Here is a 17,495-nt window from a genome sequence, read left to right on the forward strand (position 1 = left end):
GTGGCTTCAAGTGTTGTTACCTCTACCAGAGATGGTTCTTCTTTTCCTCTTTAATGCAGATACGGTGAGTGGGTTCATCACCTCAATTCAATCAGGAATTGGTTTGGGCTTAGGATTAGGTTGTAACTTTAGGAAGGTTAAGTTTACTTCTGTTCCTAGGTGGTTTCCTTTTTGGGATTTTCATGCATCTTGATGTCCTTAGCCCTGAAAAGTAGTGAGAAATTTTCTTCAGAGGTTTTTAGCTTAGTTCTTTGGACTTTGCCTCCATGCAAATTCAATGTTTGGCAAATATCTTGAGGGAGAGACCAGATGCGTGTTCGAAAAAGGCCTCTTCTAACAGTGTGTTTGCTTCCTCAGTCCTGAAAGTCGGCAGGAGATTCTTTTCCGTCTTTTAGTAGTGTCTGCCTAGATTTCCAGCATTCTTATCAGAGTCAGCAAATGTCTCATGCGGAGAATAGTACAGGGGTTTGAGGCCCCTCATGCTTCAAAACTGTTATTCTGGTCTTGCGTGAGTGCTACATGCTTTAATGCTTTCATTTCCCCAGCATAGATCCTCTACCTCAGTCTGTGCCCAGATTCAGCAACTACTTTTCCCGAGGGAAAAAATAGCTAGTTGGAGTAACCTCATCTTAGAATGGTCACCCTCTCTCTGAAACTTTAGGTTATGTAGTTTTTGTTGCTTCTGCAACTCTTTGATACCTTTAAATTATGATTTTACCTTTTAAAATTATGATTTTACCTTTTAAAATTCTAATTGTTGCAGGAGGATCATTTTAGCTTGCTAGAACCCACTATATCCTGTGTGCAAGCAGAGGTCTGCCTCTTTTATTTTTGAAGAGACTTGTGTCTCTGGCATTGTGGCTTATGCCTATAATGCCAGCACTATGGGAGGCTGAGGTGGGAGGATCACTTGAGGTCAGGTGTTTGAGACCAGCCTGGCCAACATGGTGAAACCCCGTCTGTACTAAAAATACAAAAACTAGCTGGGCGTGGTGACATGTGCCTGTAGTCTCAGCTACTTGAGAGGCTGAGGCACGAGAGTTGCTTGAATCTGGGAGGCAGAAGTTGAAGTCAGCAGAGATCACACCTTTGCACTACAGCCTGGGTGACCAAGTGAGGCTCTGTCTCAAAAAAATGTCAGGAAATCTTAGTTTGGTTACAACATTTGGTGGACAACAGAGGGTATAAATCACACTACTTGTACAAGAAGGTATTCTTTGGCAACTATTATCCCTTGATAGCTCCCCCTTATTTACTTCACCAGATGAATTAAAGTTTTATTTTATTCTCATGTTGAAATGAAGATTAGTGAAGAATATTTATAGGTGTCCCTATTTCTCCAGTATGTGTAATTGAGGCCCTGTTTCCACTCCCTTAACGCAGGTTACCATCATCTCTCACTTGAGTTACTGAAATAACCTTGTAAATGATTAATCTGCCTTTCTGATTGATTAATGCTAGTCTAGTCTCCTCACTTTAATCAGATTTACATTTCTACCAATTAAATCTAAGCATCTAATTGCACTGCCTGAAACCAGTCAGAGACTTTCCCCTTGGGATGAGGGTGGTGCTGCTGACCGCATCTCACAAGGCCTTGAGGAGCAGGACATTGCCTGGTTCCCTTTCTGCCCTTCAGTTCTCTGCTTCACATGATACGCGTCCGGACACAGAACGTCCTTTAGTTTCTTGAGTATGCCATGTTGTCTTGACCTCTTGAGTCTTTGCAAATGTGGTTACTTTTCTCAGAACTCCACTTTCTCCCCATTTATCTTTTTACGCCCTCTTAACCCGTAAAGACCCAAGATAAAGTTGTCATATGTGGCTGGGAGAAATTAGGAAGTAATTGTGTAGAGGTAGCAATTGTATTGTGTTTAGAGACTGGGGTTAGATTTCAACATTCAGTGATGAGGGATGTGTGGAAATAACTCAAAGTGGGTTTTCCTAAATGTAGCAGAGATAAATGATGGGGCCAGATGATTGAATTAGTTGATCAATAAAGAACGTTTCTTTCTTCATTTTTAGGATAACATTTTTGAAGTAATAAGTGGACAATACAGAGCAATTCATTATATTTTGGAAAGCAAATATTTTAGGAATTAAAATAATGAAATATTCAGGCTGGGCGCAGTGGCTTACACCTGTAATCCCAGCACTTTGGGAGGCCGAGGCGGAGGGATCACCTGAGGTCAGGAGTTCAAGACCACCCTGGCCAACATGGTGAAACCCTGTCTCTACTAAAAATACAAAAATTAGCAGTGGTGGGCACCTGTAATCCCAGCGACCTGGGAGGCTGAGGCAGGAGAATCACTTGAACCCGGGAGGCGGAGGTTGAAGTGGGTTGAGATCATGCTGCTGCACTCCAGCCTGGGCAACAGAGCCAGACTTCATCTCAAAAAATAAAATAAAATAAAGAAATATTCAGACAAGGAAGAGATCCTGTGGACTGCTGTGGTCTGAGCAGCATTCCTGGTGGGACTTGGGGATGATCTTGCTTCCTCTTCTGCCTGTTCTCCTACCCCAGAATGGGCAGCTATAAAGTAGTGCCTGCTCTAGACCTCCTAGGAGATTTGTCCCAGGGGATCATGGGCAATTACTTTGTTTGTTGTTAGTAAGTTTCACCAGGGCCTGGGGTCCAATGGGACCTACTGTCTCTAGAACCTGGAAAACATAGACTGGGAGATGTGTGAAGGGACGGGGTGGACTTAGATGATGATGACAGAGGCTGTATCTCCATGTGTCTAACGTGCATAAAAGAGCGAAGGCTCCCAGGTCAAGGCCTCGGGATTCCTTTCAGACATTCCTGGTAAGTTAGGCTGGAAGCTGTGTCCCTCTGGGTCCTTTCGACCTTTGGGTCCTGATTACTCGGGTTCTATGGTGTGACTATGTGGGACTGTTCTTTAGGTACTGTAAAATCCAAATTACTGTTTAACATTCTAGAAATATCTTGATTGCTGTTTACCAGATTCAATTTCTTTATTTAAAATAGTATTCATGAATACATTTGCCCCATGAACAGCACAGGTTTTGAACTGCGTAGGTCCACTTAGATTTTCTTCTGCCTCTGCCACCCTGAGTAGCAAGACTAACCCCACCGTGGGTGGCAAGACCAACCCCTTGTCCTCAGCCTACTCAACATGAAGACAACAGGGATGAGGAGCTTTATGATGATCCATTTCTACTTAGTGATTAGTAAATATGTTTTCTCTTCCTTATGATTTCTTAGTAACATCTTTTCTCTAGCTTACTTTATTGTAAGAATATAACATACTAAATGTGTGTTAATTGACTGTTTATGTTATCTGTAAGGATTCTGGTCAGCGGTAGGCTAGTAATAGTTAAGTTTTGGGGCAGTCAAAATGTCTTTGTGTATTTTTGACTGCACAGGGGTTGGTGCCTTTAATCCCTGTGTTGTTCAAGGGTCAACCGTATTACACAGTGGAGTCACGTAAAGAAGGAATTTTCATAAAAGATTTCAACTTTATCACTGCTTTGTGCCATCAGCAGGGTTAAGTCAGTATTCCTATTTTACAGCTGAAGAAATTAAGACGCAGAGAAATGAAAAGAGCAGGCAAAGCCCACATGCCTCATCTCCTCAGTGGCAGCATTTGTGATATCTGACTGATTTGGGCTCCGTAATCACACATTTTAAAAAGAGATGGTACCAACTTAGTTCCCAGGATGGAAATTCCCCGAGAATCAAAGATAGATTCTTCTCATCAGTAAAACACAGCACCACATCTTTCATTTTTTCTGTACACATTAATCTGGCCAGGTTAAACCCCACGATCCTGTTAAATATCCTGTAGTGAGAGGTCCCTTCTGTATCTTCAGGGTTTGTAGAAGTTCCGAAAACTCCCCAGGACTGCACTGTGAGAGAGGCATCTGGAGGAGACCAGGAGCCAGGTCGGAGAGATTGGAAATGTCCTTAATCCTTTCCCCGTGATTTTTATTTTTTTTTTTGATACAGAGTCTCAATCTTGTTGCCCAGGCTGGAGTGCAATGGCACGATCTCGGCTCACTGCAACCTCCACCTCCCAGGTATAAGTGATTCTCCTGCCTCAGCCTCCTGAGTAGCTGGGATTACAGGCACCCTCCACCACGCCTGGCTAATTTTTGTATTTTTAGTAGAGACGGGCTTTCATCATATTGGTCAGGCTGGTCTCGAACTCCTGACCTCAGGTGATCCACCGACCTCGGCCTCCCAAAGTGCTGGGATTATAGGTGTGAGTCACCGCACCTGGCCTTCCCATGATCTTTAAACTTTCACATCAGTCTCATTTCTGCCCACATCAATATCTTGATATTGGGTAGGCTGAATCACAAGGAAAGAAAATCGTAGCCTTGTCTGGGTAGATTGGCATTAAGCCATGTTACAGGGTAGCTGAGGATGGGGTAATATTTTGGAATGAAGCTGGCAAGCCTACAGTGCAGTTACCTAGAAATCAAAACAAAGGATTTATAAGAAGGAATTCTTGATTTGGAAAGGCCTGGTGGCGGCAGATGTTCTAACCTCCAGTAGTTTTGGTTTCTGTTGAAATAATCCAGTAGTCTCTTAGGTAGCACAAATATATATATACATATTTTGTGGCACACATTGCTGTAGATGTTGGGGTTCATCAGTGAACAAGATAGATATTTTCTCAATTATTAAAGTCTAGCAAAGAGCAAGTCCTCCCATATTTAATGATCTAAAGGATGAGTTTCCAGGAGAAGAGATGGAATGGGGTTGAGACAGCACGTTCAAGGCAGTGGTACTGTGATATGTCACGGTGGGTGAGAGCAGATGCTTTTGAGATACTAGGAGAAATCCAGTGTTGTTCCTGGAGTAGAGAGAGAGAGGTAAGCAGGAGAGAATTCACCTGGTAAAACAGGGTCTTATGGTTCATATTAGCTATTTTGGACATTATCTTAACAGAAATGAGAAACTCTTTAATTAGATGGTGACATGAGCAGGTTGAGTTATGAAAAGGATGATTCAGGATAAAGTCAATAGATTTATTTATTTTTATTTTTTGTTTTTATTTTTTTGAGATGGAGTCTCGCTCTGTCACCCAGACTGGAGTGCAATGGCGTGGTCTCGGCTCACTGCAACCTCTGCCTCCCAGGTTCAAGTGATTCTCCTGCCTCAGCCTCCTGAGTAGCTGGGATTACAGGTGCCCACCACCACGCCCGGCTAATTTTTTTGTATTTTTATTAGAGATGGGGTTTCACCATGTTGGTCAGGCTGGTCTCGAACTCCTGACCTCAGGCGATCCACTCGCCTCGGCCTCCCAGAGTGCTGGGATTGCAGGCATGAGCCACCACGCCCGGCCTCAAGTCAATAGATTTAAAGAGAGCAAAAATATATGTTTGGAGACCATGTCTGCCTCAGTGGTGCAGGTGAGAAAAGTAGCGGACCTGAAAGGTGGCTGTGGGGTGCAAACAATGAGCATAAGGAGGGATGTTTAGAAGGTGGAATTGATAAGATGTGGTAATTGAATGAGGGAACTGAAGGGTAGGCAAGAGTCAAGGATGACTGTCAGGTTTCTGGCTTGGGGACCATGTAGATGGCATAGGCAGCAAGAGAATACTGGAGTGGAACACACGTGGGTCAGGGAAGACAGCAGACTTAGTATCAGAAAGATGAAGCTTGAGGTGGCCATGAAACATGCAAATAAGATGGTCGTCAGGGAGCTGAACATCCAGGTCTGTAGCTCAGAGGAATGGTGTGGGTTGAAGAAGTACATTTGGGACTCACTGGCATATTTGGGAAATGTGTAAGGACAGTACTCTGAGAAGCACCAATATTCAAAGATAATGGAACAGGAGCAGTTGTCTGAGAAGAGTGTGAAGTATTGCAAGGTAGGGAGGGAGAGTGTCACCTGGCCAAGTGAGGGGAAGGTTTCATGGAGTAGGAAGTGATCATTAGTGTTAAATGTGATAGGTCATTGGATTTAGAGATGGGGATTTAGAGTCATCAGTGGCTTCGACTGGGAAATTTCAATAGATGATGGGGTTCAGAGGCCAGTCTGCTACCTGTGCCTACATTCTCATTCATGGTCTCTTTGCAAATAGGCCACACATTATAGAGATATGTTTATTGGTTACCTGCAGGTGTTAAGGTGCATTATATTCTTCTTAAGGATAATAGAGTCACAGAATGACGAAGAAGAACCAAACCATGATCTCAGAGTTCCTGCTCCTGGGCCTTCCCATCCAACCTGAGCAGCAGAATCTGTTCTATGCCTTGTTCTTGGCCATGTATCTCACCACCCTCCTGGGGAACCTCCTCATCATTGTCCTAATTCGACTGGACTCCCATCTCCACACGCCTGTGTATTTGTGTCTCAGCAACTTGTCCTTCTCTGACCTCTGCTTTTCCTCGGTCACAATGCCCAAATTGCTGCAGAACATGCAGAGCCAAAACCCATCCATCCCCTTTGCGGACTGCCTGGCTCAGATGTACTTTCATCTGTTTTATGGAGTTCTGGAGAGCTTCCTCCTTGTGGTCATGGCTTATCACTGCTATGTGGCTATTTGCTTTCCTCTGCAGTACACCACTATCATGAGCTCCAAGGGTTGCCTTGCTCTGCTGACACTCTCCTGGCTGTTGACCACTGCCCATGCCAGGTTGCACACCTTGCTCATGGCCAGGCTGTCCTTTTGTGCTGACAATGTGATTCCTCACTTTTTCTGTGATACATCTACCTTGTTGAAGCTGGCCTGCTCTGACACGCAAGTCAATGGGTGGGTGATGTTTTTCACGGGCGGGCTCATCCTTGTCATCCCATTCCTACTCCTCATCATGTCCTATGCAAGAATCCTCTCCACCATCCTCAGGGTCCCTTGTGCTGGGGGCATCCAGAAGGCTTTCTCCACCTGTGGCCCCCACCTCTCTGTGGTGTCTCTCTTCTATGGGACAATTATTGGTCTCTACTTGTGCCCATCGACGAATCATAACACTGTGAAGGACACTGTCATGGCTGTGATGTATACTGGGGTGACCCACATGCTGAACCCCTTCATCTACAGCCTGAGGAACAGAGACATGAGGGGGAACCCTGGCCAGAGTCTTCAGCACAAAGAAAATTTCTTTGTCTTTAAAATAGTAATAGTTGGCATTTCACCATTATTGAATTTAGTAGGTGTAGTAAAGTTGATAATGAGATATCACTCTAAATCAGTGGCTTAAAGATTTTTTAAGACCACTAAACCTTTAGTTTAAACAAAACTCTATGCTAAAGGCTAACAGGAAAAATATGACAACGGAGCTGTGTTTGGAGTGAAGTTGGGGGCAGGAAGCCAGGTGCTAAGTATGCTTCTTCCTTCCTTCCCAGGTGGAATTGAAGCTTGAAAATAAACGTTAAATATCTTTTTGTGCCAACACCTATTATCCATATTAGTTGGGAATTAACTTTTTTTTCTTTTTTTTGAGACAGAGTCTCGCTCTGTCCCCCAGGCTGGAGTACAGCGGCATGATCTCGGCCCACTGCAACCTCCACTTCAGGGTTCAAACAATTTTCCCACCTCAGCCGCCTAAGGAGCTGGAGTACAGGTGCATGCCATCACACCCGGCTTATTTTTGTATTTTTGTAGAGACGGGGTTTCACATGTTGGCCAGGCTGGTCTCAAACCCCTGACCTCAAGGGATCCACCCGCCTTGGCCTCCCAAAGTGCTAGGATTACAGGTGTGAGCCACCACGCCAGGCCTTGGGAGTTAACTTCTTAAATATCACTGTAATCTTTGTGTTCATCCTGCTCAAGAATTTTCAATGACATTCTCAAATGGAGAAAAGAAAAACCCCAACATTTTCTGTCTTATGGAGCACATGTACTCCTGGAGTTCTGTGCTTCCAATACCTTACTCTTTGCTGTTGAATAAAAGCATTTATTTCCTTCTCTGCATACATATCCTCACATCATTCTATCCTTTAATTTTTATGTAATTTTCCAGACCTTGCAGAACAACCTGTCTGTAAAAGAGCTAATAAATAGTAAACCCTTATTGGGTGGTTTTCTCTGTGTAAGGCACTTTCACAACCTACTCACATACCAACACTATGAAGTTGGTCCCATGATTATCCCAATTTTATGAATAAAGAGACAGAGGCTGGGCACGGTGGCTTACGCCTGTAATCCCAGCACTTTGGGAGGCTGCAGTGGGTGGGTCACCTGAGGTCAGGAGTTCAAGACAAGCCTGGCCAACATAGCGAAATCCCGTCTCTACTAAAAATACAAAAATTAGCTGGGCATGGTGGCACGCACCTGTAATCCCAGCTACTTGGGAGGCTAAGGCAGGAGAATCGCTTGAACCTGGGAGACAGAGGTTACAGTGAGCCAAGATCGTGCCACTGCACTCCAACATGGGCAACAGAGTGAGACTTTGTCTTAAAAAAAAATAATAATAATTTGCCATCCAATATCACACCAAACGTCAGTGATACAGTTAAGATTTGAACCCAGGGAGTTTACGTTTAGAGATCATGACTATACTCTACTGTGTCTTGGGGCTGTAGAGTCCTACTCCTGTTTCATTCGGTTCCAATCACTTCTCATTTAATCATGACCATTTCCTTCATATCTTCCTCATAGTTCTCATTGTGAGCTTGAATTATGATTTTCTTCAGATACAACCAGAAAGTGGAGAGCAGAGTTTGTAAAACCACGTTTTCATGGGGCCAAGCAGGTCACGTAGATCATTGTAAAGCTGGCCAGATTTGAGAAAAATCAGTTGCAGAAACATGATCAAAAATTGTTATTTTATTAATATGTGGATTATGCCTCTATCGTAACACAAACATATATGCTATTGGAGATGATATTTCAAACTTGATATTGAACAAAGTCTAATTAAAAAATAATCATTATATATTTGTAGTTTGTCATTCTTTCATTGGGAACAAAATGTTTTTCTTCTGCACTTTGATGCCAATATGAAGTCCTTTGTTTCTTCACAGATTGGTAGAGAACTGAGGCTTGTGTCCACTAAGTAGGAGGGATATTTAGATCTCTTTTGTTTAATAATAGATAAGAGTTGTTGAATGCACTGTGAACATGGATCAAATCTTTGCAATAACATTGTTATATTTATTTTTTTATTTATATATTATATATATATTTATTATACTTTAAGTTCTAGGGTACATGTGCACAATGTGCAGGTTTGTTACATATGTATACATGTGCCATGTTGGGTGCTGCACCCATTAACTCGTCATTTACATTAGGTGTATCTCCTAATGCTATCCCTCCCCCCACCCCACAACAGGCCCCGGTGTGTGATGTTCCCCTTCCTGTGTCCAAGTGTTCTCATTGTTCAATTCCCACCTATGAGTGACAACATGCGGTGTTTGGTTTTTTGTCTTTGTGATAGTTTGCTGAGAATGATGGTTATATTTAATTTAAATATTACAAGTTTAAAATTTTATATTATACATTTCTTTTTTTTTGAGAAGGAGTTTCGCTCTTTGTTGCGCAGGCTGGGGTGCAGTGGCGTGATCTTGGCTCACTGCAACTTCTGCCTCCCGGGTTCAAGGGATTCTCCTGCCTCAGCCTCCTGAATAGCTGGGATTACAGGCACCCGCCACCACGCCCATCTAATTTTTGTATTTTTAGTAGGGACAGGGTTTCACCATGTTGGCCAGGCTGGTCTCAAACTCCTGACCTCAGGTGATCCACCTGCCTCAGCCTCCCAAAGTGCCGGGATTACAGGTGTGAGCCACTGTGCCCGGCCTACTTACACATTTTCATACAGATAGGTTAATGTAACATGTTTGAAATGTTATTCTGATTCTTTATACTGGCAACTGAATGAACTTTGAATGCTACATATGGAAATATTTTTATTTTTGTAAAACTTTATAATAAAAAGAAATATTCCTTATTTAATTTCAGTAAAAATTTTATATTAATTTTATTCTGCTTTCAATACATAATTTTTGCCAATTTAGAAAAAGCATTTGAAAAATAATTTTAGGTTTGCAATTTTTTCCATTTACTTTTATATTTTAAATGAAATTTCATAAACATAATTATATTTTGCTTTTTAATGTTTAATCTTTAAAAAATTTCATTGTGTAACTTTAAAAAAAAATTTAAGTCCTGGGATACATGTGCAGAACCTGCAGATTTGTTACCTAAGTATACATGTGCTATGGTGGTTTGCTGCACCTATCAACCCATCATCTAGGTTTTAATTATTAGTATTATTTCCTGGAGAAGCTTTACAGTATGATTCAATCCTGTTTGTCTATTTTTGCTTTTGTTGCCTGTGCCTTAGAGGACATATTAAAAAAATCATTGCCCAGACGAAAATAATGGAGATTTTCCCCTATGTTTTCTTCTAGTAGTTTTACAGTTTTAGGTCTTATATTGAAGACTTTAATCAATTTTGTGTTGATTTTTGTTTATAGTTAAAATAAGGGTCGAATTTCATTCTTCTGTATGTAGATACCCAGTTTCCTCAGCACCATTTATTGAATAGACCATCTTTTCCCATAGTGTGTTCTTGACACCATTGTAAAAAATCAGTTAGCCATAAATGTATGAGTTTATATCTGCACTTTCTATCCTGTTCCATTGGCTGATGTGCTCATTTTTATGCCTGTACCATGCTGTTCTGATAATTGTTTTATTATATATTTTGAAATCAGAGAGTGTGATGCCTCCAAGCTTTGTTCTTTTTGCTCAATATTGTTTTGGTTATTTGGGGTCTTTTGTAGTTCCATATGAATTTTAGAATTATTTTCTATTGTGAAAAATGACATTGTAATTTTGATAAGGATTGCATGAAATCCGTAGATCAATTTGGGCATTTCATAATAATTCTAATCCAAGAACACAGAATATCTATTTATTTGTGTTTTCTTCAATTTCATTCAACAGTATTTAGTAGTTTTCATCATACAGGTCTTTAGTTAAATTTATGCCTAAATACTTTATTTATTTTTGTTGCTGTTGTAAATCAGATCACTTTCTTAATTTCATTGTCATATTATTATTCGTGTATGGAAACATTACTGATTTTTGTATGTTAATTTTGAATCCTGCAAGTTTATTGAATTTCTTTATCAGTTATAATAGTTTTCTGGTGGAGTCTTTAGGGTCCTCTATACATAAGATCACATTGTCAGCAAACAGAAACAATTTTACTTCTTTTCATATTAGGATGCTTTTTCTTTCTTTCTCTTGCCTAATTGCTCTGGATAGAATTTCCAGTACTGCGTTGAAAAGAAGTGTTGAGGGTGGGCATCCTTGTTTTGTCCCTGATCTTAGAGGAAAAGCTTTCAACTTTTCACTGTTGAATATGATGTTAGCTGTGGGTTTGTCACAGACAGTCATCCCTCAGTTTACTTGGGGAATTGATTCCACGACCCCCTGCACATCCCCAAACCTATGGATGCTCAAGTCCTGCAGTTTGTCTGTGGAACCTGTGGATACAAAAAGCCAGCCCTTTTTATATGTGGGTTCCATATCCCACAGATACTGTATTTTTGACCCATGGTTGGTTGAATCCATGAATATGGAATCTGCAAATATGGAGGGGTGATTATCGCTTCTATTGTGTTGAGGTACATTCCCTCTATACCTAAAGTTTTGAGAAGTTTTTTTTTTTTTAACCACAAAAGGGTGTTGAGTTTTGTCAAATGACTTTTCTTAAGATTATATGGTTTTTGACCCTCATTCTGTTAATGCTTATCTCACTTATTGATTTGCATATGTTGAGCCATCCTTGCTACTCGGGGGTAAATCCTACTTGATCAAGGTGAATAATTTTTTAATGTGTTGTTTAATTTGGTTTACTGGTATTAGGTTGAGAATTTTTGCATCTACGTTCATCTGAGATATTGGCTTGTAATTTTCTTTTCTTGTATTGTCCTTGTCTGGTTTTGGAGCAGGGTAATGCTGGCTTGGTAAAATAAGTTTTAAAGCATTGCCTCCACTTTGATTTTTTGGAAGAGTTTGAGAAGGATTGGTATTAGTTCTTGAAATGTTTGGTAGAATTCAGTGGTGTTGCCATCGAGTCCTGGGCTTCTTTTTGATGGGAGACTTTTTATTACTGACTCAATCTCCTTACTTGTTATTGGTCTTGTTCAGAATTTGTTTCTTCATGATACATTATTCAGTCTTGGTAGGTTGTGTGTGTCTATAAATTTGTCCACTTCTAGATTATCCATTTTGTTTGTGTATAATTTTTCATACTAGTTTCTTATGATCCTTTGTATTTCTGTGGTATCATTTGTAATGTCTCCACTTTCATTTCTCATTTTATTTGAGTCTTCTTTCTTTTTTCCTAGTTAGTCTAGGAAACGCTTTGTTGGCTTTGTTTACTCAATAAAACAACTTTTAGTTTCATTGTTTTTCATTGTTTCTCGTCTCTATTTTATTTCTGCTCTGATCTTTATTTCCTCTCTTTGGCTAACTTGAGCTTAGTCTGCTAGATTATTTGAGTTTTGTTAATTGATATAAACATTTGTTACTATACAATTCCTGCTTATACGATGCAGAAAAGTACTCCTAAGTTTTTGTATGTTGTAGTCCCATTTTCATTTGTCTCTATTTCCTTTTTGACTTCTTCAGTGACCCGTTGGTTTTTTAGGAGTATGTTATTCAGTTTCTACATATTTGTGAATTTTTTAGGATTTCTCCTGTTACTGATTTCTGGTTTCATACTATTGTGATCAGAAAAGATACCTGATTGACTTCAATAGTCTTCATTTTGTTAAGACTTTTTTGTAGTCTAACATACAAGATAATCTATCTTGGAGAATGGTCTGTGTGCACTTGAGAAGTACATGGATTCCGTCGATGTTGGATTAAATGTTCTGTACATGTTTGTTAGGTGCATTTGGTTTAAAGTGTAATTAAAGTCCAGTGTTTCCTTATTGATTTTCTTTCTAGATGATCTTTTACATTTTCATAGCAATTTGGCAAATTAAGGAAATTAAAGAAAATTAGCTTTAAAACTATCTGTAATTATTGCTGGATATATTTTTAAAGAAGGTAGGCTAGGAGAGTAAATCACACAAAAATATGCTTATAAAAATCATATTTATATATTCAAAAATTTGATTTAATCCATAAACTTGACAGTAGAGTAATCTTTGATCAAACTATGGTGTAAGAGTGTCTAGGCATGGTGGCTCACGCCTATAATCCCAGCACTTTGGGAGGCCAAGACAGGTGTATAACCTGAGGTCAAGAGTACCAAGACCAGCCTGTCCAACATGGTGAAACCCCATCTCTACTAAAAATACAACAACAACAAAAATTTAGCCGGGCGTCGTGGTGTGCACTTATAGTATCAGCTATTTGGGAGGCTGAGACAGGAGAATTGCTTGAACCCAGGAGGTGGAGGTTGCAGTGAGCCAGCATCACACCACCGCACCCCAGCCTGGGTGACAGAGTGAGACTGTCTCAAAAAAAAAAAAAAAAAGTATATAGGCACACCTCAAATACTATATGACAAACATGTAAACTGTGTTGTTACATGGACATTCTTGTACCAAAAATACATATAAAAGAGTAACAAATAATTTAAGTTAAAAAGGTAGAACTAAAAGTATGGATGCATGTTAATTTAAACAGTGAAAGGTGCATGTCTGTCAATGAATTAGGAGAGAATATGGGATGATGTAAAAACTTTTGTATTTTAAATTAAGTAGGCAGAGTTTTACTGTTAAGTACCTAGTATGCATTATTTGAAAGGTAGGTTGCAATCTTTCTTGCAAATGGATCTCTGTAGGTAGGTAATTCCTCATTAAATGCCACAACGTCCCCAAAAGTGTAATTTCAGCAGTGTCCCTTCCCGGTTAACAGGGCGGGCAATAAGTCATTCCTTATCCGCAGTTCCGAGGAGTGGATTCGCTTTATCTGCCGCTGCTCAGCTTTCATTTTAAGAAGGGCTAATGCAGGACAGTTCTCTGGGTGGCCTTGAATGAACCAGGTTTCCCGCTTTTCTTGCTTATAGTTTTCCAGAATAACTGTAGCATGTGACATCCTGAGATAGGTAAGAGCTGGATGTAACAGCCCAGGTTCTGATCCACTTGCCCTAGAAATAGGATGTTATAGAAAACCAAACACCACATGTTCTCACTCATAAGTGGAAGTTGAACAATGAGAACACATTGGCACAGGGAGGGGAACATCACACACCGGGACTTGTCGTGGGGGATAGGGGACAAGGGGAGGGAGCGCATTAGGACAAATACCTAATGCATGCGGGGGTTAAAACCTAGATGACAGGTTGACAGGTGCGGCAAACCACCATGGCACGTGTGTACCTATGTAACAAACCTGCACGTTCTGCACTTGTATCCCAGAACTTAAAGCAAAAGCAAAAAAAAAAAAAAAAAAAAAAAAAAAAAAAAAAAAAAAAAAGAAATGTTCTTCAGCCGTTTAGCCAAGTGGATCCTGTGACCCCCAGGGTGTAAGGCCCAAGGTGGGCTGCATTATAGGGTCTCTCAGCTGTAGTGTAAGTGGAGTACCTGCAGGTGAGACTCATTCCCCCTGTGCAGCTTTTCTGAGCCTTGGGGGACCAGCTCGAGGTGAATCCTAGGCGTCTGTTGTTCCTTGCTGCCTATCTGTGAATAATAAACCTGCTTGATGTCACTTGTTGTCTGTGTGGGTGTTCTGTTTCACTCGACTCGGACAAGTTGGTAACCGGTGCACAGTGAACCTGCTTCAGAGCTTCTACCTCAATGGCTGACACCGATTGAAAATACACTGTGTACTAGGAGTTAACCCTGTATGTGTATTTATGCACATTTCATTTAATTATCACAGAGAATGCTTTACATATATTATCATATTTAAACTTACAACACAATGAGGTAGGTTTTTTTTTTTCCAAACATTAAATAATTTCCTAGGATCACACAGCTTAACCGTGGCAAAGCCGGGGTTTGAACTTGATTCCACGGCGTCCACGCTGCTTACCACTTTGCTCTACTACCTTTTATTATCAGACGATCGTGTCTGGGCTTCAGATAAGATAAATAGGGAGCTGGTGAGCTAGAATTGCTATTATCTACAGCAATTACCATCTATGGCACAGCAGCCTGCAGTCAGATACCTGAAGGTAAACAGACAACAAGAATGAAAAACAGCACCCAGTGGTGACATTTTATTTTCCTATAGAAACGTATTGGTTGTGGCTGTAACGTACTGTACAGAGTCTTGCCACAACGTCTACTGACAAAGCTTTCCAAGTCGTTTTTGGCAACCATGCACAATAATCAATGTATTCTGAAACCGTTGGCCTGAGTTGACCTTGGGAGAAATACGGAAGAGTGTGGTTAACTGTGGACATCAGTTATGAACTGGTGGCACTGGGCTCGCATGCTACGGTAAACAGCTGGAAGTTGATTCTGCAGGCAGTTTCAAGCCACAGGACATTTCTCTTAGTGATATAATGGTACCCTATGAAGATTAATCTGATTATGGTGTACAGAGTTGATGGAAGGCGGGTAGACTGAGGACTGAAGACCAACTAGGAGGAGGCTTTAATCATTCAGGCAGGAGAGCATAAAGTGTCCATAAAAATCATTCTCTTCCCCTAACTTTAAGTTGTAACCATTTCAGTGGGATTCAGCATCTATCAATGGTACCAGGCATTACGCCACGTGGTAAGCATTGGGGCTGCAGAGACGAAATGTGTGTGGAAAAAATTGCCCTGAAGAGGAACCTGAGGTTTTCACATGAAGTCTAAGGGGGCAGGAGGATTATGGGTCTTGGAGGCCTGGTAAGACACTGCAGTGAGTCTGTCTGAAGATGCCATCTCCATCAAGCCCTTCCTAGACCCAGTTCCTCATCACTGAGCATGGGAGCGTCACAGATACGGGCAGTGCCTGTGGCAGAAACACTGTGGGTGGGGATCCGAGTGATCAGGATCACAGTGATGCTGGGGGAAGGTCATCCTTCCCTGAATTTTATTCTTGGCCCTATACAACAGCCCAGCCAGATATTCCCTTATTTCAGTCAGGAGCTGTCCCATGTTGTTTAAAAAGCATTAACTAATAACATTATTAAATCATCAATATTATTAACTATAGTAAATATAATAAGGCATGACATTATATTATACATCTGGATGGCTGTGGTTTTAGAACATAATTGTAAGAACTTCACCTGTGACATTGGCCTGATGATGGGTTATGATGCAGTCCTGTAGCTTAGACATGAATATTTCAGGTTCAGATCATAGGTACTGGAACAGAGGTCTCTAGATTCTCTCCATCTTTCATTCTTCACTGCTTACTGTGGTGAACGCAGGTGCATGGAGACCCCCATATTGGATGTCAAGTCACTACCACTAAGGGGAATGAATTTTCCGAACCCAGATTAACTTTCTCAGGGAAGACTTTATTTCTTGGTTCCTCAAACTATAGATAAAGGGATTCAACATTGGAGTTACCACTGTGTACATCACTGATGCAACTGTGTCCTTCTGGGCCGAGCGGGTTGAGGGAGGACTGAAATAAACACAAAAAGAAGTCCCAAAGAAGAGAGAGACCACGGAGAGATGAGAGCTGCAGGTGGAAAAGGCTTTCCGCTTCCCCTGAGCTGATGGGATCTTCAGGATGGTCGAGAAAACGTTCGTGTAAGAGATAATCAGGCAAAGCACACAAATGAGTCCTGTGAGACCCCCAGTGATGAAGATCACCAGCTCATTGGTGAAGGGGTCTGCGCAGGACAGACTCAGGAGGGGATCGATGTCACAGAAGAAGTGTGGGATCTCATGGTTTGCGCAGAAGGACAGGCTGTTCATCAGAAGTGTGTGTAGAAGGGAGTAGAGGGCATTCATGATCCAGGATGCAGACACGAGGAAGACGCAGAGCCCAGGGCTCATGATCAGAATGTAATGAAGTGGGTGGCATATGGCCACGTAGTGGTCATAGGCCATGACCGCCAGGAGGAATGCCTCCAGCATCACAAACAACATGAAAAAATACAACTGTAGTAGACACCCTGAGTAGGAGATGGCCTGACTCTGGATCTGTATGTTTGCCAGCATCTTAGGGACTGTGGTGGACACAAAGCAGGCATCTGCAAGGGAGAGGTTGGCTAGAAAGAAGTACATGGGGGTATGGAGTTGAGTGTCAGTAATGATGACTAGAATGATGAGGAGGTTGCCTGCCACCACGACCAAGTACATGAACAGGAAGGACCCAAAGAGGGCCTTCTGCTCCTCCAGCTGCTCAGAGAACCCCAGGAGGAAAAATTCTGAGATGCTGGTCAGATTTTTCCCCTCCATTTGTCTGTAGGAAGAAAGTTGGGTTAATTGGGTGACGTTGGTAAGCCCTGGATTGTGAACTCTGAAAATTATGCAATATTCCAGTGTTGATCTTCTAGTGTGAGGTTGGATCATAGGAAATCTCCACTATTTGACTCTTTGGGACCTGCAAAAATGGCCATTTCATAGGGTTCGACTAAATATTTGCAAATTCCTGTGCTTGGTGCTATGAGAAACCACAGATTTGTTTGTAATGCAATGAGAGGCTTTTAAATTTATTCCA

At 41.3% G+C, this 17,495-nt stretch overlaps 2 protein-coding genes across 2 annotated transcripts; one reads left to right on the forward strand and one right to left on the reverse strand.

The window, feature by feature from the left end:
• The first annotated feature begins 6,139 nt into the window (after nucleotides 1-6,139).
• On the forward strand, nucleotides 6,140-7,171 carry LOC468386 (olfactory receptor 1E3). Its single transcript, XM_523775.6, has one exon. The coding sequence runs from the start codon at nucleotides 6,140-6,142 to the stop codon at nucleotides 7,169-7,171; it is 1,032 nt and encodes a 343-aa protein (XP_523775.6).
• Nucleotides 7,172-16,291: 9,120 nt separating this feature from the next.
• On the reverse strand, nucleotides 16,292-17,233 carry OR1G1 (olfactory receptor family 1 subfamily G member 1). The gene is given in 1 exon segment (NM_001009085.1): nucleotides 16,292-17,233. A coding segment is annotated over 1 exon segment (942 nt).
• Nucleotides 17,234-17,495: the final 262 nt, after the last annotated feature.

This window comes from Pan troglodytes, chromosome 19 (assembly GCF_028858775.2).
Source record: "Pan troglodytes isolate AG18354 chromosome 19, NHGRI_mPanTro3-v2.0_pri, whole genome shotgun sequence".
NCBI classification, from domain to species: domain Eukaryota; kingdom Metazoa; phylum Chordata; class Mammalia; order Primates; family Hominidae; genus Pan; species Pan troglodytes.

Bases quoted from the DNA above. Each gene is read 5' to 3' on its own strand.
- LOC468386 (XM_523775.6), top strand. From the start codon at position 6,140: ATGACGAAGAAGAACCAAACCATGATCTCAGAGTTCCTGCTCCTGGGC.